We start from the raw sequence: 23,922 nt of genomic DNA on the forward strand, positions 1-23,922 counted from the left end.
GGCCCTCAGTGCAGCGTATGCTGAAAACGTGACCGCGTGTCAACCTCAGTGCAGCGTATGCTGAAAACGTGACCGCGTGTCAACCTCAGTGCAGCGTATGCTGAAAACGTGACCGCGTGTCAACCTCAGTGCAGCGTATGCTGAAAACGTGACCGCGTGTCAACCTCAGTGCAGCGTATGCTGAAAACGTGACCGCGTGTCAACCTCAGTGCAGCGTATGCTGAAAACGTGACCGCGTGTCAACCTCAGTGCAGCGTATGCTGAAAACGTGACCGCGTGTCAACCTCAGTGCAGCGTATGCTGAAAACGTGACCGCGTGTCAACCTCAGTGCAGCGTATGCTGAAAACGTGACCGCGTGTCAACCTCAGTGCAGCGTATGCTGAAAACGTGACCGCGTGTCAACCTCAGTGCAGCGTATGCTGAAAACGTGACCGCGTGTCAACCTCAGTGCAGCGTATGCTGAAAACGTGACCGCGTGTCAACCTCAGTGCAGCGTATGCTGAAAACGTGACCGCGTGTCAACCTCAGTGCAGCGTATGCTGAAAACGTGACCGCGTGTCAACCTCAGTGCAGCGTATGCTGAAAACGTGACCGCGTGTCAACCTCAGTGCAGCGTATACTGAAAACGTGACCGCGTGTCAACCTCAGTGCAGCGTATACTGAAAACGTGACCGCGTGTCAACCTCAGTGCAGCATATGCTGAAAACGTGACCGTGTGTCAACCTCAGTGCAGCATATACTGAAAACGTGACAGTGTGTCAAGGCTGCCCTTTGAGCCGCTGAGTTAGTCTTAGGACCTGCACCAAAGTGTGGGAGAAGACAGGTAAAGATGGCAACTTTCAGGCTATTTTCGAAACCCACTCAACTTCCCACTGCCCCACACTACTAAGCACACGGCCTGAAGCTCTCCTCCCCCAGGCCACTGCCCTCCTCCATCTCTCCCTGGTCTTCCAGACGTTTCTTCTCAGTGTCCTTTATGAGCTGTTGTTATTTTTGTTCACCTCTTGAATTGTGCTGTGCCCCCCAGGCTCTGCCACCTTCAGCTCTGTTCTCACTTCGTTCTACCTTCTCTCCGTGGGAAAAGTCCCCAACTTTCATCTATACGATGCCAAGACCTAAATCTTTATCTCTAAACAGATTTCTCTCTTGAGCTCCAACAGCTTCCCGGCCATCAATTCCCAGACAACCCACAAGTGTCACAAGCTCAGTCTGTCCAGAAGTGCTCCCTCATCATCACACAAGGCTCTCTTAAATCAGGCCTCAACTGACTTTCCTAGACTCATCTCTCTTTCCTCTCTTCACACCTTCCCTCATGGCTGTCTATGTTCTTTGCTCCAGGGATAACCAGACATCTCCCTGGTCCTCAGACACGCGAAGCTCTTTCTCGCCTCCAAGACTCTTCACGTGCTCCTCTCTTTGCCTGGGATTTTTAATTTTTTCCTGCTTCAAGCCCAGCTCAGATGTCCTCTCGCCTAGGTAAAACTGGTTCTCCAAAATGTATTCTTCCATGGCACATGATCCAACTGCTGTGGCAATTACAACATACTGTGAAGGATGTTATTTGCTTAAAAATCCGTGATTTTACACTGCTCTTCTCAAGAGAAGCAGCATCTGGTAGTGCAAAGGGTGCTAAGCTAAAAACAGAAACGGGATTTGAGGTCTAAAACAGGAACTTCCTAGGTGCCCAACTGGTCTAATGCCTTGTCCCTACATCTGTAAAAATAGGGATAACAAACCGGATTGTTGTAAAGATTAAACGAGTTAATATACACGAAGCATTCACACTTTGGAAATATGGCACACATGCAGGATGGCGTTATTAAGGGGGAGGGTGTTCAATCCATCTCATCAGATGAATGCATGCACAAGTTCTCATGATTCGTGCGGAAGTCAAGGTCTGCCCAGGGGAGATGGCAGCAGTGCCAAGGACCAGTTCCTGTTCTGTGGCCTGAAGGAAACAGGGGCTCACGCTCTGTTATCCTTCCCACTGAAGGTCCATTAGGACAAGGTGCCCATGACACAACTCACTTTAGGTACAGCACACATAAGTGTCATGGTAAGTAGTTAATTATTAATGGAGGGAGGAGACAGGATGAAAATGTTGGATCTCACCTGTTACTCCAAATCCCATTCAAAGATAGAAAAGACAGATTTTTCTGTAGGATTATAAATTTATTCACCCAGTTTTAAGAAGTTACCATTTTAGACCAGCTGAAGTTATTCAGTCTAACTAAGTCCAGATCAGTGGGGGCCTGGACAGAGATGACCATGAAAGGCCAAGCAGCACCTGTTGGGTAGGACCCTTTTTATGGTCAGAATTTTGTCTGCCATGCTAAAGGTCTGATAGGAAAGATATTTAGAAATCCAAAACAGCACTGAAAATACGTAATGTCACCACGACAAACCATAACACAGCACTATCCGTGGACATGAGAGCTTCAGGAGTTCTCGGGTGATAGGAGGCAGGTAGGGATAGAAGGCTGAGACGTGTCTGGAGGCAGACACAGCTCTGGACTCACGGAAGAGACCATCACAGGAGGGAGACAGCACTGCTGATAAGACAAGGGCAGGAGAGGGTCCCAGGGCTCATCAAAATACTGCTCCACTCAGGACAGGGGGCCGCTGGGCCCCTCTCCCACTCTACGTGCCGAGCAGCAGCCTGCCCCAGGGTTCACTGCCAGGCTACAGCTCGAGACCTGCTTCAGAAGGAGCCTGAGAAGGAAGCAGAGGCCTGGGCCCTCCTGCCAGACACAGAGGACGGAAAGAAGTGGCAGCTCTCCCAGGAGGGACTTCCCGGGAAGGGCTCTGTTCTGGGAGAGCCTCCTTCGTGGGAAGATGGTAGTGGCTTCACCCTGCCTGCCCCCCTCATGCCTCTGATAAAGCAAGGCCTGTCCGGAAGCATGGCCCCCGCTGCCTTCACAGGGGTGGGAGTGTGGATGGCCAACCTGCAGAGACCCACGTGGAACTTATTCTACCCCTGGACCTCCATTCATCAATAACCAAAATGAAGAAATATAGACTTCCACGGGGCTTGCTGGATGCCCTGGAGAAACCCGTGACAGCCATTTGAAACAGAACGGAACAAAGCCTAGAAACAGTTTAGTCTGCGAGTCCTAAATAACATCCCAAATAAAAGGGAAAAAAGGAAAAAAAAAACAAAACAAAAACGAGCCTGTGGTCTACAGTGGTCAGTGTCATCACAGGGCAGGCCACTGTCCCTGGGCGATCCACCCAGGTAGGAACCAACTTTTTGGTCCTGTTTACAGCACTTGTTTTAACAAGGTGAGAGAAGTCAGGACTGCAGGGTGTGAACAGACTTGCTTTAGAAAATGAGCATATTCACAGTTAACAAAGCAGCAAAAGCGTTCGGGAGAGGTGTGCCACGAGGTGTTTCCATGGACGTGCTGTTAGGGTTGAAAGTTGAGGGAGGTCCCAGAGAGGAGGCCAGATGGAGTGAGAGCTGGTGTGGCCAGCCTGCATCCACCGAATCAAATGGGATCCCCTCCCCCATCCCAGTGGACTCTGTGGCCGCAGTGACAGAACAAGCCCAGCCAAGCCGGAGCCACCCGCTCAGAGCCGCTGTGCCATCTAGTGTCTCAGAAGAGACTCACCTCTCTGCTCTGGAAACAGACGAAAGCTCTCTCCTCTCGATGTACCCCACCCCCTGGAAGAGCGTCCGACACCACATCTAACATGGAGCCATCCCTACCACGATCACTGAACAAAAGCGGGCTCGTCGTGGCAAACAGTGGCATTAAGTACCTCTCATGCTTTGGTCTTTGTGGGGCGGACAGAGAGAAAACTGGAGAAGAGATCCTGCAGATCACCCCCAGCCTGTTCCAACAGTAATGAAAGGGTCCCAAGGACTGAAGGCAATTTGGCTTTCAAGAGTCAAGGGAACACTGTGCCCCGCGCGGGAGGAGGGAACTCCCAACGCACCTTCACAGAGGACATGCGAGGCTGGGGAAGTGAATTGACTCTCCCGGCTGCTCTGAGTGGCAGCCGGTGAATGTACCTGGTCTTTACTCGTCCTTCTCCAGATGTCACAGGGAGAGGTATTAGGCATCCCTGCTTCTTTACAAATCTGCGTGGTGCCACATTGATGTGGATTTGTTGGATCCTGCTGTGGAAAGGCCTAGTTTCTGCAGGGGATGCATTCCGGCAGCAATGCCTTAGTTACAGACAAGATAATAAACGGGGATGGAGGGAGAGGCATTTTATACATTAAAGGATGGGAGGACTCAGGTGATATTGGAAGCTGCTGGTAAATACAGTTTTATCAAGGAATTTATCAAGGTCAGAGACAGAGCAACTCAGTTACTGGAACATGGATAAAATGAGGGATTCGTCCAGGCACTAAGCAGGCACACTGGCATGGCCAGTGGTAACCTAGGCAGGTGAAAAGACCCAGTTCTTCGAGAACTGTCGCCTAGTAGACGTATTCCCTGGTGCATGGGGAAAATACCCAGAAAAGTCAATGTTATAAATATCTAAGCAAGATCTGATCACGCGTCAAAATAAAGGAAACGCTTTATTATTTTTTTCTTGGGGGTGGAATGCTTTATTTTGGTGGCAACACTTCACCTCAACCCACCCGATCCTCCTGCTTTCAAGTCATTTCTCAAGCGTGGATCATTTCCCAACACTCTTCAGATCTTGAGATCTCACCTCACCCCCCTTCCCTTAAAGGAAAGTTTGGTGTGGTTTTCCACCCCCTTGTCTAAAAAACCAGCACAACATGTTTGTTTCTTTCTCTTTTCACCTCCCAGGACCCTTGCTTCCTAAGAGTTAGCAGTTAAGTATTTGAGTCATTCCAGGAGCTTGGTGACTTGCCATTTAAGGTGTCCTGCCCAGCTCTGTCTGCTCACTTCCCTGCCACACCACCGCCCCTCACCTTACCTTTAACCCAGAAAAGGACATCTTAAGCTTATCAGATACAGTTAGGCATTTTCTAGTTCTGATAGCAAAGCCTGTGCGCACGGGGGTTCTTCCCTTCTCCGTGAAGTTGGAAATGAATACAGTTTACAACTGCAGTTAAGGGTAAAAGCTTCATGGATATTTGAGAGAAATGAAGTCATCCCCATCAGGACATGGGGTCAGGGTTCTGTGATTCAGGGCCTCTGAGGGCTAAGTGATTTGGGGACAGTGTGATTTGAGGTTTTTCATGTTTAGAAACCGAATATGCCAGAAATTCTCCCAGCAGAAGTGTTTACTGTAAGGGCACGATAGAAGCGTACCATTAAACCTTTTAAAAGGTACGACTATAAATATTTTCCTTTAAAACACTTAAGCAGCAACTTGAGAAAAACAAACCAATTTGGATAGAAGTAGATAGTACAGCAACCTGCCTTTGTGTATGAGACATACGTGTCAGGTAGAAAATGCAAATGCTTTTTGAGCAGATGCCATGTGGATACATTATTTCTCCTTATAAAAATTAACTCTTCATGAATCAGGGACAGATAGATTATCCATATTTCTTTGGACTCCACTGCTTGTTCAGTAAATCCACCAGAGAGGAAGAAGTTTAGGCGATCTATTAGAGAGGAAAGATTATTATCCATGAAAAAAGCGAATGAAACTGGATTTGGAGTAAGCAGACTTGGGCTCAGTTCCTGGTTCAGCCACGTATACTACTGTGTGATGTTAAAGAGGACACTCGCCATCTACTCAGCTCAATTTCTCCATCTGTAAATTGTGGATAATAACATTAGTCCTACTCAGTCCATAGCTATTCTGAGGTTCGAAGAGGCGATATATGTGAGGCCACTATATAAAACGTAGAGTGTGACTCATTTTTAGTTGTTAAGTTTTGTTTGTGATCCTGGCTAGTGTGTTGATATAATTTTTTTCTACAGTACATTTGTACCTCATCCAGGCCTATGCAGTAATAACTTAATGAGATGAGGCTACTCTGCAATAATTATTTTAAAATCAGATTTCCATGACATCTTTCCTCAGTAATGCTCAAAGAACAAAGCCAAGAGGCCATTTCGAAGCCTTTTTGGCCTGGGATAGGTGGTAGACCACAGAACAGGACACAGGATCCAGAGTCACAAAGACCTGGACCGAATCCTGAGTCCACCACTTTCAGGATGAACACAGGCAAGTGACTTAACCTAAGCCTCACTTTCCTAATCCGTAAAATGCGGATAATATTAATAACTACCTCGTGGTTCTGTTGAAAGAATTGAATTAGACAACTGTTGAGCGCAGTGCCTAGCACACGTGTGTTCAATAAATGTTGGCTGTGATTCAATACTATTACATTTGTTTTTCCATTCACAATCCCTTTGTGAAACTGGGAGAGAGTAAGCAGATATAAATTTATGGTTTAAGAGATCTGTAATCTGGAGATGTTGGGGGACTTACTGGTAACTTGGTAATACTAGAATCCGGGGCTCTTGTGCTTAATATTACTTTCACTTTATTTAGCAGACTCTTAGGTCAAATGCATGTATCTCAAATGCTGTCCTTAAATTCTTAAAATATAATTAATTGTAATCTCATAAAACTCAATATCTGGCGTTCTATCTTTAGTCTCAGCCCCTCCAATCCATTCTCTACAGATAGCAGAGAAACCTACCTACTGCGAAGCTGGCCATGCCACATCTCCCTATAAACCAGTCAACGGTGCCCCAAATGGCTATAAAATAATATCCAAGGAACACAGAAGCAGACCTTCTTCAATCTGACCTCAGCCTAACTCTCCAGCCACATTTACCAGCACTCCTGGTCTGGGCACTCCTTCGCTTCCCTGCTGGAACTTCCTTGACATCTTTCTAGCCACAACCCCACTCCTGCACCCCTGCCAGGCTAGGAATTCTTTCTTTGTTCTGGGAAGAAGAGCACTAGAATATTATTTTCTGCTGCCCTTAAGAAGAAAGGACTTGAGAATCAACCTGAACATCCAACCATGACAAACTGAATGCCTTGAGGAACATTCAGAGGATAGACTACTATGCACCTATTAAAAATCCCACCTTTAAAAAATACTTAAGGTTAAAAGAGAATGCCATGACATATTATTAAGTGTAAAAAGTTAGGGATTGAAAAGTAACCAGAGGGATAGGCACCAAAACGTCAATAATAATTATCTCTGGAAGATGTGATTGGCAGGTGTTATTTATTCTTCTTTGACTCTTTTCAGTAGTTTCCAAATTTTCTATACGAGGAACAGATTGACTTTAACAGTAAAAGGTCATAAAAATCTTGAGGCAATCCAATAATGATCCCTAAACTGTAAACGGCAGCTACACCCATCTTTCTGTCTCCCAGATCTGAATCCTAATGGCAGCAATCCAATGGCTGGGTTCCTGGGCATGTAAACATGAGGAATAAGTGGTAAATTGCTTTCATAGGGGAGAGGCAAATCTAAACTCAAGAAACGAATGCCCACTTACTGCAATCATTTCTTCTGGTAAATTCCACAAGCTTACACTTAGGGCACAGAAATCTTTCCAGGAAAAACAAAGGCAAAGTTGGTCACGCAGTGAAGAAAAAGAATCACAATAAAATCTTTTTTTTTTTTTTTTTAAATTTCATAAAGATTAGGTCTTTCAGTCATGCTTCTCTTTTCATCTGATTTGCATCTGAGGATGGACTTCATAACTCTGAACATTCTCTTGGCATATCCCAACAGAAATCAAACCCCTAGGCACCACTCATTTTAGGCTTGCTAATCTGGGTTCCCCTGAGGAAACACATTTCCCTGTAACTATCAGGATTTCAAATTTCACACCCTCCAAAACAGCTTGGACAGGTAAAGACCCTATTAAAAGCAGGCTCGGGCTTCCCTGGTGGCGCGGTGGTTGAGAGCCCGCCTGCCGATGCAGGGGACACGGATTCGTGCCCCCGTCCGGGAAGAGCCCACATGCCGCGGAGTGGCTGGGCCCTTGAGCCATGGCCTCTGAGCCTGCGCGTCCGGAGCCTGTGCTCTGCAACGGGAGAGGCCACAACAGTGAGAGGCCCGCGTACGGCCAAAAAAAAAAAAAAAAAAGCTGGCCCTGCTAACGAAAACACACAGCCTCTCAAGTGCCCTCTAGAGCAAGTGCGTGGAACAGAGGGTGGAGGCTGTCTTAATGTAGCCAACTGACTGATAAAACAACCCTCCTTCCCCCTTCTGGTATTTTCTCGTATCACTTGATTATCTTAAATTGTTTCCTTTCAATCTTATGCCCCATAGGATATGTTAGAAAATATTACTCGATCACATGAATTAAATGAACTCCAGCTTATGAGTTTCTGACCCATTTGGAAGACTCCAGAACCTACCAACAATTCTCTTATGTGTATATATATATATATATATATATTTTTTTTTTTTTAATTTCATTTTTTTCCCCCTTCTGCTCAGGCCCAACTGTCTTAAGCTTCTAGGCTTTTAGGGAATTTCAAAATTGCAGACAAACCTAGAATTAGATTTGGGAAATGGCATCTTCTTCATTTCCCTCCCGCCTTTAGGCTGGTTTCTGATAGATCATTCTAAACAGTGGAGCAGTAGGTCTCACTTTACTTGGAAGGAGAAGTTGGGACGCTTGTATGGCAAGGGCCTTCTTTGTCTCCTTGAAGTCTCTTTTTATCCAGCTGGCCTCAAGTTCATAACATCCTGCTTACCTGCTCATTCTACATCTCTTTGCCCATGGCCCCTCTCCAAAGTACCTGCTCAAAGGTAGCCAGAAGCCATGTTTCTGCTGGTAAGGGTCTCCACTGTATCTATTTGCTGTAGGGTAACCTCTTGTTTTTAGACTTTTAAACAAAGCAAAATCAAAACAATAAGCTCCAAGAGCTCAGTTTAGGTTTGATGGCCCTGTCTGGAAGCCGCAACAACAGCACCATCAAACTGTCACTGTTCTATAGCACTTGCCCCCAAATGCCATCCAGGTCTGCACCTGTAAAACCGGGATGGGCATTGTGAGCCACTCTGCCTGCCACCACATAAAAAGCTAATTTCGCATTCAGAATGTATGTTTTTTTTCAATACCAATAGCAACAAGAGTGTGCCAAAAAATTTCCCCTGAAGCTCTATTCTGTTTTTTAAACTACAGAACATTCTTTCATAGTTTGACAGTTAAAATGCCGCAGTTAATGTAATAAACAGAGAATTTTTCTAAGTAGCCTGTCAAAACAAGTGACACGTTTTTTTTTGCTAGTGAGTCTCAGATTCAGAACAATAGGAAGTACCTTTCAAAGCAACATCTTCATTATACAATCAAATTCTCAAAGTAATCTTCTCATCAAAGAATATTGTGTTATTTCTTTCTCAGTAATTATCAGAGTTCTGCAACCTCTCTGGCAGTGGTGACTATTATAAAATGCAGCTGTGCTGAGTTACTATACTGGGGGGTCTTGCCCCGGTCAATATGGAACCAATGCATCTCTGCCTCCATATTTCTTAATGACTTGGCAGTTTGGGCAGTAAAAAGTCAACATTTACAGAACCTGTGAACATGCCCTCAAGTTCCCAGGAGCAAAGTGCTCGGCTGCTCTCTTCAAGGACAGCAGTGATACCGTCAATTCTTGATCAACTCAGCTTATTTTCTTCCCACTTAAGTAGAAGCTCCAAAGGTTATTATCAGATCAAAAAAAGTTTTGTGTGTGTGTGTGTGTGTGTGTGTATAGTTTGAAAGTCTGTCTCATAAAATTAGATTCCTTCTTTTTCACTTTTCCATTTCTTAGGGGCTGTCATTCCAATAGAAAGGAAATCTAAGAGTACCAAGTCAAAAGAACTACCAGCCCAATTCCAACATTTGAGGTTTCATAAAACCTGAAAAGATGGGAAGATCCCAAGGGCACCCAAAATGATGTACCTTGGGATACTAGTGAAACCTGTACTTTAGCAGCCAGTGATAGGTTAAAAAAGTCCAAACTTTGGAATGTAATTTTCTCTGAAGAATCTTTGGGCTGCCAAGGATCATGCGATTCAATGCTGTATGGAAGAAAAGAGAAGCACAAGTACAGGCTCCTATTTCTAAGGGTAACTCATGAACCCAGCTCTCAGGCTCTTGTGAGGGTGAATCAAACAATTAGCACAAATATCCCTTGCGTGGTGCTTTGCACACAACCAGCACTCAATATATGTTTGTTGCATCTGAATCTAATTTGGGAGTGCCTATCGCATTGGATTAGAAACTCTCCAAAGGCATGAACCATTTTGCTACTTTTTAAAAACATCTTTGGTAGATGCTCAGAAATATTTGTGAATTGAATGGCATTTCTGTCTCCCTTGAAGCAAGGGAGAGCTGAGGGAACATCAGAGCTGGGGCTAAATGTTCATTTATTCATTCATTCACTAAGCAAAGGTTTACTGATGGTCAGCTTGGTGTAATGCACAGAGCTAGGGATACGGCCTTTTCTAATTTCCACAACAAGTTCAATTTCCCTCTCCATATTACATTCTATCAACATACACTACATTTTCCTTTGTAGCATGTAGTGCAGTGGTGATTAAATGATTACTTGAATAACTAGTTGTTTACGGTCTGTCTTCTGTCCCAGACAGAAAGCTCCAGGAAGGAAGTGCAACCCTCTAGTTCAATGCTGCAGCCTTTGCAACTAACATAGTATCTAGGACAAAATAGATGTTCAATAAATATTGGTTAAATGACCAAATGAATGAAGTAAAATGAGCTATGTCTTTGCCTTTAAGAAACTCGCAGTTTCCAATAATGTTTCTCACCAGGGGCATTCTTTTCAGGGCAGCTTGTTTTGGAGGGTTCTAGGCACTGGTGTGTGTTCAGCATCCCACATTTCCTGACGCCCCTAGGGGCTGCCCCCATCTGATTCAGAACCACTGTGTGATGTGGGCTTGAATGAAGATGGCAGCAAGAAGAGCAAGAAGGGATGAAGTCAGCAAATGATGAGGTAAACGAAGGACAGTGAGACACGGGGGTGTGGGGAAGAGAGAGGGGAAGCAGTCTGACAGGAAGGAGAACACGGTTTAGAGTGGGGGCCTTCATCGGAGTTCCCCAAGCCCTGGGGATTCTCCCTTCGCTCCCCAACCCCTGTGGTCCTTCAGGGCAGAGAAAACATAAATTCCTGGGCAGTTTTCTTGACTACGACGCATGATTAGGTCAGTGAAGCTCTGGCTTTGCTGTTTGATATTTTGGATTTTCCAGCAACATTTTTGTTTGAAGAAAGTGTCTGGAGGCTAAAGGAGCTAAAAACCATGGCTCTGGAGTTAAGGATGACGACGCTAACTGGGTGGAGGGAAGGTCTACTGAAACACACGGTGCAGGACACTGAGACCCGAGAGGAAGCTGTGACAAAGGGGTCACGGTGTGACCAAAAAAAGAGCTATGCTGAAGAGCCTTTTTGCAGCACGGAGTAAGGGCAAGGGAAAGGGGGGAATCCTGGGAAAGGGAAGGAGGGTGCGGTGAGAGGCTGCCGTGAACTGGTGTGCGGGGCCCACGCCGGGAAGCTGGTCTGAGGGACACCTCGCTCTTGGAAAGCGCCCAGGTAAAGTATAAGGCTCTTGTCGAGCCCCGCTGACGAATGGAGGTCGGCCAAGCCATTGACTCAGAGTCGACACCCACAGCTGGCGCACACCGGTTGCCGGGTGGAGAGGGATTTCATTTCCAGCAGAAAAACATAAGCTGTGTGTGCAGTGGTTTCAGATTCAGGGGCCAAGTCACCCCTCATTGAAAAGGTCTCCCTGAGGTTGGGACTGAGGCATATACCCTTCTTCATATACCCTGTGGCAATTAGCTGAGTGCCCTGAACAGATGAGGGGCTCAATACACTCTTTCTGGATTGATCTGATAAAACTCATCGGAGTCCTCAACTTTAGCTGATGGTCAGGTGGGTTTCCACTGAGCTGGAAGGGAGGGAACACCTCACTGGCTGATTGGAGGCCTTGAAGAGTTTAATGGAGCAGTGGCGTTCTCTTAAGAATGTGCCCTTAAGATAAAAACTCTAATTCAAAAAGATACATCCAGCCCTATGTTCATAGCAACGCTATTCCCAATAGCCAAGACGTGGAAACAACCTAAATGTCCATCAACAGATAAACGGATAAAGAAGATGTGGTATATATATATATATACACACACACACACACACACACACACACACAATGGAATATCACTCAGGTATAAAAAAGAATGAAATAATGCCATTTGCAGCAACATGGATGGACCTAGAGTATATCATACTAAGTGAAGTAACTCAGAGAAAGACAAATATTATATGGTATCATTTATATGTGGAATCTAAAAAGTAATACAAGTGAATCTATATATAAAACAGAAAGACTCACAGACATAGAAAACAAACTTATGGTTAGCAAACTAATAAACTAATTAGTTAGCAAACTAATAAACATAATTGGAACTGATGCACTCGGGTTTCAATTTCATTTTCCCTTCATCCGCTCTCCCAAGTTAGGAAGGTACAATGGTGGAACACTGCAATCAACGGCATCCACTTGCTGCATTTGTATTGCCGAATGAAGATGCTAGCTCTGCGTGTCCCCAAAGGGATCATAATTCTTTCTGGCCCATGTGGGAGTTCAGCCACAACCTACCTAGGGAAGTGCACTTCCTAGCATTTCTTGAGGGTTTTCCAGGGACCGTGGGAAAGGGAGGGGGGAGGATAAATTAGGACTATGGGATTAATAGATACAAACTACTATACATAAAACAGATAAACAACAAGGATTTACTGTATAGCATAGGGAACTATATTCAATATCTCACAATAACCTACAGTGGAAAATAATCTGAAAAAAATATAAAACTGAATCACTTCGCTGTACACCAGGAACTAACACAATATTGTAAATCAACTATACTTCAATTAAAAAAAAAATAAAAAAAAGAATGTGTCTTTAAGCTAAGGAGCAGAAGCCTCCGCATGGGGTGAAAGTATGTGCTGAATGAATGAAAGTAGGCATACAAGCACAAGTATGAGGTCTAATGGTTCTGACGACCTCTGTCCTATTGCATCAGGAAGAAAGGGGCTTCCACAGTCTGGCACAGAAGCAGAGCAGTTTGTTTGTCATGGACCAAAGGTCATTTAATATGTGGACCCAGCTTTGACACCCCGAGCCGACTGCGAAAAATCTTTCTAGCTTTAACTCATGCAAAAGGGAAGTGGAACTATCTGGCTCAAACACAAGAGGCAGACATACTGTCACTCCTTCAGCATCTCTCCTTTCGCCCTGGGGGAAGGAAGGCCAAGTCTTTTTTTTTTTTTTTTTTTTTTTTTTTGTGGTACGCGGGCCTCTCACTGCTGTGGCCTCTCCCGTTGAGGAGCCCAGGCTCTGGACGCACAGGCTCAGCGGCCATGGCTCACGGGCCCAGCCGCTCCGCGGCATGTGGGGTCTTCCCGGACCGGGGCATGAACCCGCATCCCCTGCATCGGCAGGTGGACTCTCAACCACTGCGCCACCAGGGAAGCCCGGCCACGTCTTTTGAAGTCAGCCTTGCTTTCCTCCGCCCAGGTGTGCGCCTTTGCACGGGTGACCTGCAGGGGGAGCCGCGCGGTCTCACTCACGGTTTGCGGAGGATCATCCTCATGTGGGCGTCGGGGCCCATCTGCGACAGCAGCAGCATGGTGTCTTGCAGCTCCTCGTCACACTCCTTTTTCTCCTCCTCTGTAGGCAAAGGGGCATCCTCATGCTCATCATCCAGAAATCGATAAAATAAATATTTATCTTGGAAATGATGCTCCTGGTCCACTATGGGAAACACGGAGGCAAGCGTTAGCTGCTGCACCTCTGCCTCACGGGCCCGTTTACCAGAAACGGATGGACGGTGTCGGGCAAGAGAGCCAAGTGGCAGCAAAGTGGTGAGACTCCTCACCCGTCTCCCTCGGCCTCACCCAGGCGGGTGCAGCTGTACGATGCGACCTCCGGGCTGCAGTCATGCACCTCACAGCCCTCTCTGACCCGCCCATCTCCTGAGCTGCCCTGGGACTCTCGTATGAGAACCTGCCAGCTTTCCTGAGATGAGCACTCTGACCAGCAAGAATTGCCTTGGTGACATTTTCTAGCATGTGGGTTATATGTCCTAAACAGGAAAATAACCAACTACCAGATCATGCTCTATAATGTTTGTTTGTTTCAAAGTACAGACTTGGCAAAAAACAGAAAACCCGACTTCGTCAGGATCAGAATTGATGTTTTTCTTTCTATGTGTACTGCTTATAAACACGTTGTCTGCAGTTAAAAAATTAAAATTGTCTGAACAAAGCCGACAAGACCAAGCATCTAGGTCATATACCAAACATCTAGGTCATATACCCCTAGGATATTATGGTAATTTCCTTCCAGTTCAAGTTTTAAAGAGTTGTTTTTTTTTTTCTCTTATTCCCTTTAAACAAGAAGATTTAGATCTCAGTAGGACAAAGTCATAAACTTGGCTTAAAATCCCTCATCTCTGTGTCTTAAAGCGCTTAAGCCCCTTTTCAGGAGGGAGCATCAACCCTATCCAAAGATAAGGAGGAGTGGGAGGATCCTTGCTGCTCAAAATATGATCCCTGGAACTGCAGCATCAGTGTCGTCTGGGAGCTTTTGGAAATGCAGACTCTCTGGACCCATCCCGGCCCTGATGAATCAGAATCCGCATTTTAACAAGAGTTCCAGGTGATTTGTATACACAGTAAAGTCTGTGAAAACACTGGCAAGAGCATCATTAGATTCCCAGGTATTTAAAAATTAAAGGAATGATTTTAATAGTTTGTCTGTTTGGAAAAGTGATCTTTAAACAAATGGCATGAGGAGTTCAATCACAGTTCCACTCCAGTCCTGAATAGCTACTCTGCTCAGTTAGAGCCCCTATGGATATCAGGGGCTACGCCACAGAGCACACTCCTGATATTACGTGTGGGTACATAAAAACTGGCTCTCCCAGAAAACTCAGCTTCTGAATTCAGTACTCTCTTTCATGTTATCAGCCCGGCCACACACTCTGTTGCTCTTCCATCGGCCCCTGCATCAGGACTGCTATGCAATGCTCAGAGTATAATCATGCTGTCGATGAACCGTGAATGCAAACTAATAAACATAATTGGAACTGATGCACTCGGGTTTCAATTTCATTTTCCCTTCATCCGCTCTCCCAAGTTAGGAAGGTACAATGGTGGAACACTGCAATCAACGGCATCCACTTGCTGCATTTGTATTGCCGAATGAAGATGCTAGCTCTGCGTGTCCCTAAAGGGATCATAATTCTTTCTGGCCCATGTGGGAGTTCAGCCACAACCTACCTAGGGAAGTGCACTTCCTAGCATTTCTTGAGGGTTTTCCAGGGACCGTGGCTCATCTTACCGTGGTTGAGAACACCGTCTTCTACCAGGACTTGCCACATGCCAACAGCTTGAATTCGGGAGTGAACACATGGAGTCTGCTGCAGCATCCAGTCCACCAGCTCAGTCCCCACGCAGCATTGTCTAAGGAGCGGGAGGACACAAAGGAGGGGAAGTCACCCCCTTGCAGATGAAGGACGGGAGATGGCTTCTGAGAGGAGACCCTCCCACAGGGCTCCATGCTCTTCCACCCTAAGAGGTCTCCTGGCAAACAAAGCACTGCGTGATGTGGCCTCAGGTTCTCAAACTTTTGTACAAACCAATAAAACCACTCAACGCACGAGAGAACCTTCTAGGCAAGGCTGGCTAAACGAAAGAGCATTACAGGCGGCAGCCCCAGGGGAGACTAAAGGGCAGCTAGACGGGGAGCGTGATCTGGCAAGAGAATCCCAGGGCCAGAAACTCTTGAGCCGGTCCCAGAAAAATCTCAGTGTAAAATGAAGGCAAAGCATAATTCTGACTTCCTTCACCGGAGCCTTTTGAGGAATGAGTTAAGGTTTGTGAGGCCCTAGGAGGTGCTCCGTGAAAGGCTATGTGTAAATGCAAAATGATATAGCACTTTCTGTTTTCAAGTAATACTACTGAGCTTCCTCAGAGGGGTGCTGGGAGGAACAAGCAATTAGCGATGCAAATCTCTGAAAAAAGTGTGCTGCAATGAGCATCTGCGCTTGGACAGAGCCTGTCACCTGAAGAGCTCCGGATCCTTTCTGTACAGGCATGCGTTCATCCCTATGATGACCCTCTGTGGTAAGCTGGTCAGGATGGGCAAACTATGTGCGTTAGTTCGGAAACATATAACTATACACACATATTAGGAAACCTTCAGTAGGGAGAGAGGTGTTCGTGGCATGACTGTTCAACGGAGGAAATGGGATCTTGAAGTCCGGGGGAGGAATCCCAAGGGACAGGAATAAGCAGGGAGTTTCAGAGCAGCTGGCTGCTTGCAGCTGGGTCTGAGTCACTGGTGACCTCCCCTCCTGTGCTGAGGGTGCCACCATCTCTGGGACACCGAGACTGGTTCCAGCCCAGGGAGCTCCTCTCTAGTGTGAACTGGAGGAGATTCCCAGTGCTGGTGCACTTTAGGAAGAGCTTAGCCTGGGAGAAGTCATGAGATCCAGCGCCAGGTCTACTACTTGTTAGCTGTGTGACTCTGGCCATATCGTTTCAAATCTCTGGCTCTCAGTTTTTTCATCTGTAAAAGAAAAGAGGAGGAAAAGATGGCTTCAAAGGCCATGTCCAGTTCTAAGACTCCAGGAACTCTGAAATCTATCAGAACTCCTGGGATGTCCTGATTCGGGTCTGACCCAAGAATACGCCACAAGGAGGATGTCCTGAGAAAGCTGCTAGACTCCTAGGACTGCTCTGATTACAGTCCATACCTACACTCTAGAGCTTCAACAGGCAAAGAGGTACCTAGTTACTATTCACTGCGAACCAAACGCATGATCTGTCGTGTTCCTCATCTAATTTGAGAGTTTATTAATGGGAAAAGTCACGTAAAAGTATAAAAACATCAATTTCATGTGGCTTTTAATCCAATGATTACTTTTACTAAAAAGAGCATATGGCGTTGAGATGATCCCAGAGCCTCTCGGCCCTGGGACAGGGTGTAAGAGTCTTGCAGTCAGAACACAGAACAAAGACACACAGCTGTGCCACTTGTGGCTGGTGGAATCACCGGGTTTCCTCTCTATTAATGATCTTTAGCTATTTTAAAATCGACAGCTGATCTCTAGTGTGGTGATCACCGGGGGTGATGCTGCATCTGGGGAGACTTCAATCCCTTTGCACTGCAGTAATGGTAGAAGTGGCGGCAGGTGAAAACAGGAGGGAGGGAGAGGATGGCACTGGAAACAAGATCTGGGACCAGGCACTCAAAATGTCCTGCAGGAAAAAGAAATCATGCCTCTGGCTTCCGGTTGCGTCCATGGGTCATTATCAACAGATCATTAATTTGTGTCATAGAGTGTGGAATAGATGTAACACCTATATTTCAGGGGGTTAAAATCTTAGGACTATGGAGCAAGAAAGAGATTATGGTTTCTGACTTCTAGTTCCCATTATCTGTCACCAAAGATGACATCTTTAATGGAATTTCCCTAATGCAAGTCAACACTTGGGAAAGCATAATCACATCTTAAACTAAGGGAATATAAATTTAAAAACAAAAAGGTCCTTTAGCTGTATGAGATGTTTGAGATCCACTTAATGAGTTAAAGAGTTTGAACTCTCTCTGAGGACATGGACACATGAGTTTAACCTTTACTTCCCTCAAAATTGTAACAGTGTGTAGGAACTACAGACGCCAAAAAAAGAATGAACTTCCAGAGTTGAAGGAAAAGGCTTCCAAATGTAATCAACCAAAATGGTAGCTGGTAAATATCCACATTCAAAGGGCAAGGGGAGCAATCTGTCTTAAGAGAGGGAACATGCCCTAAGAGGAGCACGCTACTGATTAAAGTGTTTCTCAAATCCCATCTCATTTCCAGAATTCTATCAAGAAGAGGCCAATCTAAACGTAACAAGCTGCCAGTTTTGGTCTTATAAGCATATTCATGACAAACGCAAGCAGAAGAGTGTTCGTTTGCAGGGAGTGCCGAAAAAGTGATCCAAAGAGAAAGCATTTGCAGTGTGTTTCCATCTCTGTCCTTGGGAAAGAGGCTGGATTTGAGGTACATATACTGGAAGGTTTGCTCTAGGGTAAACCAGGTATAATTTTACAGGTACTATCATGGTTGACGGTCATTAGAAAGATATATATATATATATATATATATATATATACATATACATATATACATATATATATATATGTATCCTTTGTGGTAACTTTAAAATTTGTATTCTAGCTTTTCACTGTGTCTTATGAATTTGGTTCATGTGAGTCAAATGGGTTTTGACTCATGCTAAGTCTGATGGGTTCTGAGGTCATGTCTAAACAAGGCTAAATGAGAGAGTCCGACTGATTGCTGAAAGAGGGCTGTGAGTCTGAACCGTGGGCGCAGGGAGAGGGAGTGAAGGCTTTTGTGGCATAGACAGGACGTTCTAGTTCCTAAACCGCTGCTGAGTTGATAAAATCAAAAGTTAAAGATTAGACATGAATCCTTCATTTACCCACCATGGTTCAGTCATTCCAGAAGGTCGACTAAATCATACAGCCCCTGTCTTTATCATTTCTTAACTCCAGTGGCAGCTATAATGGGTCTTTATTCTATATGATTACAGAGGTGAAACAGAGTTGCATATCTTATTATATGCAACTAGAATGAAATCCTACATTAGAAAGTAAATTATGTAAAGGGCATTTTATATTTTTTTCACTCCTGTATCCTTAGGGTTTGGAACACAATAATGCCTGGTGCCCAGTAGGTGCTTAATAAATGTGTGGAATGAATGAATGACAGAATGAATGAATGAAACTTGCAAATAAACCAACCTTGGTTTAAATCCTGGCACTGCCATTCACTAGATTTGTGACTTGGTCAAGGAAAACTATTTAATCTCTTCTGAGCCTCAGTTTTATCATCTGAAAAATGGCCACACACCTACCTCGCAGGTTGTGATGAGGATGAAATGAGATATATATATATATATAAAGTGGCCTGGTACAGGGCTTCAAGTACAAATGAACACTTAGTAAATGTTAGTTGAATCTCATCTAAATCTAGTAGTCTTCCTAAAATACACTTCAGCAAACAGAATTACAAAAGTTTTCTATGTTCATCACAGTTAAAGCAATGTCTAAGCAAATTAGTTTAGGAGTACCTCCTGGGAATATGAGGGCTAATTAGAGTTAAGTGGGGATCCAAGATAAGCTTAACTTCCAGAACCTGGAGGATTATAAAACATGCTGCCCACGGATGGAAAACAGGGAAACACAAGTTTGTTCTAACTTCACGAATCACTAATCTGAGGGGGCCATAGCCTTTAGAATTATTGCACATACCTGTATGTCTTTAGGTGGTATTTTCTATCTCTTATCATGTGAGGTGCTCGAGAGAGAATGGCATTTCGTAGTATTTTTCCAGCCCTGAGGATCTTCTCTGAAGGAACCTGAATTTTAATCAGATGGGAGGAGGGGAAGAGAAAGGAGAGTTTATAGATGGAAAACAAACCAGATGCATCACTAAATCACTTTCCAATCTGACTTTTACTTGAAAAATACAATCCACTTGTACATTTGCATTGTTCACTCGTGTGACATGTCACTGTTTTACACTGAGAACTGAGACACACCGATATATACTGTTTCTAGAAACTGTATCCACAGTTTCTTGATGTGATGCTCTGACATATGGACCACTTCCAGTAGTTACTTAAGAAGCTAGGTCTGCTGGCTCATCAACCCACCTACATCCCATTACCTTGGTAATGGTGTTAGCAGGACGAAGAGGAACGTGAGGTTCAATGAGAGGTGTCTGAAAAATAAAATGTTAAAGCAAAAGAAAATTAAACAAAAAGCTCACTGAATAAAATTATGGGTCAGGGAATAACAAGAAACATCCATTTTTATAAAACTCAAAATAGGATTAAAAAAGCAAGAGAGAAAATCTGCCTAAAGAACTTGAATGCACAGGCATTCAAAGGGCAAAATTAAGACCATTCGATTTGCCAAAATTTAAACGTAAATTATTAAAAATGAAAACAACCAAACAGATAGGAATGATTAGATGTTTGCAGGCTTAATGAGAAGGGAATCAATACCTACCCACAGCATAACAAACATCAGGGCAGAGGACAAAACAAAAGATAAACATGAATACAGATTAAAATGACCTATCTCAGGGGATAGGGATAAAGGACTGATTTAGAATGGAAATGAGCGACTTCATCCTCTCTCATGTAGTTAAGATTCTCTTCCTGCAATTTGTATTGTTAGAAAGTTTTAATTTTTTTTTTTTTTTTTGCGGTACGCGGGCCTCTCACTGTTGTGGCCTCTCCCGTTGCGGAGCACAGGCTCTGGACGCACAGGCTCAGCCGCCACGGCTCAGGGGCCCAGCCGCTCTGCGGCATGTGGGATCTTCCCGGACCGGGGCACGAACCCGTGTCCCCTGCATCAGCAGGCGGACTCTCAACCACTGCGCCACCAGGGAAGCCCAAAGTTTTAATTTTTAAATGATACTTCTTTGTGGTTTTACATACTCAAGTTCCTGGAACGCACTGGGGCAGCTAGTGTACCATCTCTTTCATCTGCAAAGTGGTATACAAAGTTTCCAGGATTCTGCGACTATCAGAACAGCTCTAGAATCTAGATAAAGCCCCTAGCGCTATCCACATTCTTCAGATGAAGGTGCCGAATTGGAATCCCAGGGAAATGACTTGCTACACAGCTACACAGTTGAGTCCCCTAGTCCTACTGAAACCCCTTCACTCTATTTTTCTGAAATATCTGGTAATGGCAAAGATACATTCTGTCAAAGGTGGCGATAGAACCATCAACACAACGCTGTTTACGCCACTTCCAGAAGGTAAGTAGTACATTTACCTATGAGATTGCGGTGGGCAGAATAATGGCCCCCAAAGATGTCCATGTCCTTATCCCCAGAAGCTATGAATATGTTAGATTACATGGCAAAAGGGACTCTGCAGATGTGATTTAGTTAAGGATCAAAATAAGCAGATTATTCTGACGTTTCTAGGTGGCTCCAATGTAACTGTAATCGTAGGGTCGTTAAAAGACGGAAGAGGGAGGCAGAAGAGTTAGAACCAGAGAGCTAACAGTGGGAGTAGGCCTCAGCCCGATTTTGCTGGCTTTGATGGTGGAGGAAGCCAACAGCCAAGGAATGAGGGCAGCCTCTGGAAGATGGAAAAGGCGGAACAATACATGATTTCCCCCTGGGGCCTTCAGAGGAACGGGCCTGCTGATACCTTGATTATAGCCCAGTGAGACCAACTTCAGACTTCTAAACTACAGCACTGTAAGGTTATTCATTTGTGTTTCTTTAAGCTTGTGGCTTACACAATTGGTTACAGCAGTCACAGAAAACTAACACAGAGATTACTATACTTTATACTAAAAACCCATACTTTTTGCAAATAGAAGCCATTGCATTGAAAATAAATTGGTAGGTTTTTCCTTTGTCTTTATATATAATCAATAGGGAAAATGAAAAGTCAATATTAATTTTAAATACTTTAGGTACCTAAATATGAATATACATGTATAAACATATGCCTTCTTTTTTTTTTTTTTTTTTTTTTTTGCGGTACGCGGGCCTCTCACTGCTGCGGCCTCTCCCGTTGCGGAGTACAGGCTCCGGACGCGCAGGCTCAGCGGCCATGGCTCACGGGCCCAGCCGCTCCGCGGCATGTGGGATCTTCTCGGACCGGGTCACGAACCCGTGTCCCCTGCATCGGCAGGCGGACTCTCAACCACTGCGCCACCAGGGAAGCCCTATGCCTTCCTTTTTATTAACAATAAGTTTCAGATGGGTTGCTGCTTTTAATATTATAATAGAATTAAGGAAAAAAGGGAAAAGAATCCTAAGTTTTAAGAACAGCATAGATGAGACACAGATTAATTTAGAATGAAATCGCACTGAACTTAAACATTTTCATCGCCTTGCTGGCATCTAGACCTATTCTTCCTCTCGAAATCACTAGAGCACAAATGTCAAGCAGTATTATAATATTTGAGCAGCATTCTGTTTACAACTAGCATAGACCAAGGAATGTCAATCTGGTCGAATTCAATAGCAGCTTTAAACAGAGACCGACTTTGTCCTGAAGTAGCCCACGCTCTCTTATGGCAGACCTTTCATGGGAAAGGGACCATGAGCTCACAGACTCCCTGTACCACCTCCTCAAAAAAGACAGAGAGAATTCCGTGATGCCAAATCACCTGGAATCATGTTCAAAAGGGGGGAGGCCAGCATGCACCAGGGCGCTGGAAATATGTGCAGTCAAAACAGTTGATTATTTCCAGGTTGTGAGTTCCCAGTACTCATGCACCTTGTCTCTTCACGTTACGCAGGTTGGTTTATAAGTCTAGGACTGTGCCTGGTTATGTATCCAAGTTGTAGAAGCCTCTGGCTATTCTTGAAAATAACAGCAGAAACCCATTTCTTCTTCCTGTCTTAGAAGAAGGAAGTGTAGGTATATGTGGTCTAGAGTAGATGAATGTAGGATAAGCTTCTGAGGTAACCTTTTCTTTCCTATGGGAAAAAAAAACATCTGTTTTCCTTTGCAGTAGTCTTTGAGAGGCTGGCTGAGCCAGGGGTCAAGAAGATGCCCGTGCTTGAGGATAACTGATGAATGTTTATTCTTTGGTAGGCGTGATGAAACATTATTTGAAGATTGCATCTTTTTATTTGTTTCTACAAAAATGACTATATTTAAGCAAAATGCTAATAAGTGGTCCCTAGGTAGTCAATTTGGTTGGACAGTTCCCTTTTTGCTTCCTTGGAGCCCTGAAAAGAAACTATTACCAAAGCAGGGGAAGCATCAGACTTCAACCAGTTCCTTTGATTTGCAACTTCTAAAGGAGCAAAACGTACACAGGTTGCCTTTTAGCGAGATAATCCCAGGACCAAGAGGCTGTTTAATCTGTTGAAAGGCAGCATTCTCAGAACCTTCCCTGGCTCAGAGATTTTAGGTTTGGAGGCAACATAATGAATAGATGCTTTGAGAGGGGGACAGTCCCTTTATTTAAATAAAACCTCCAAGGAACACACGCAGGGTGAAAGCAGGGAAAGTTTTACTTGGAGGGGGAGGAGAATAAACACTTGTCTTTGAAAGGGACTCCATCCCGTATTCAGTTAGGCAAGCTTCTATGATGTAAGAGCTACGTTGGTGCCTAGCAGCCATGCACTGTGAGGCAGAGGGCTGTGACAGGTAGGCCCGGACCCTGGGACACGAAGTCACTGCCAATGCCTGTTCAGGGGCCCCTTCCATAGGGAGTATGACTTTATTGCTTTTGTATCTGCTTATTTCCTTTTTGGTTTCCCTTGGCTTTCAAGTAAAGTTTTTATCTTTGAGAATTTCACTTTAGCTGAGCTTTAGTGAAATGAGGAGAGGAATTTCATTTTATAAATTTCATTCCCTCAATAGGAGAGGGAAAGAAGCAGGATGGGGTGATTAGTGAGAATCCAAACAAGAAAATCAGCCCTAAAAGCAAGACCAAGGACTTCCTGTGTCAGGCCTTTTACATGTGTTACCTTATTTTATTATTACTCTCATATTTTACTGAGAAAACTAAGGCCAGCAACACACAGGGACTTGAGCTCACACAGCTAATGACTGGAAGAGCTGGGAAGTGAATCAAGGTCAGTCTTATTCCAGTGTCTACGCTGCAGGAACAGTGACCCATCGCACCTGCTCTTTTCTCCTACAGATATCATGGCTCACACTGTGGAAGAGTTAACATTCCATTTAATTGAAGTTCATTGAGAAAAATGCATCTAAGCCCTTCTCAGTTACCAGGTACCAGAGTTGATCTTATGCGTTTCCAGCAATAAATGTTCATGACATCCTACTGAGATGACACGTTAGCACCATGCATCATGCTTGGTCTGAATTAACTTTTTAAAAAGCAACTTTCTGGGGCTTCCCTGCTGGTGCAGTGGTTGAGAGTCCGCCCGCCGATGCAGGGGACACGGATTCGTGCCCCGGTCCGG

General features: G+C 44.7%; 1 protein-coding gene across 1 annotated transcript in view; it reads right to left on the reverse strand.

Moving 5' to 3' along the window:
- RAPGEF4 (Rap guanine nucleotide exchange factor 4) overlaps nucleotides 1-23,922 on the reverse strand; it is a 141,299-nt gene that overhangs the window by 70,622 nt on the left and 46,755 nt on the right. Inside the window, exons 3-6 of the mRNA XM_022570050.2 lie at nucleotides 19,672-19,725; nucleotides 19,254-19,360; nucleotides 15,270-15,391; nucleotides 13,496-13,679 (exon numbers count right to left, since the gene is read on the reverse strand). Of these exons, the coding sequence (XP_022425758.1) occupies nucleotides 13,496-13,679; nucleotides 15,270-15,391; nucleotides 19,254-19,360; nucleotides 19,672-19,725 (467 nt within the window). The remainder of the gene's footprint in view (nucleotides 1-13,495; nucleotides 13,680-15,269; nucleotides 15,392-19,253; nucleotides 19,361-19,671; nucleotides 19,726-23,922) is intronic.

This window comes from Delphinapterus leucas, chromosome 8 (assembly GCF_059928025.1).
Source record: "Delphinapterus leucas isolate spDelLeu-1000000601 "Yukka" chromosome 8, BTC_Dleu_Yukka2, whole genome shotgun sequence".
Lineage (NCBI taxonomy): Eukaryota > Metazoa > Chordata > Mammalia > Artiodactyla > Monodontidae > Delphinapterus > Delphinapterus leucas.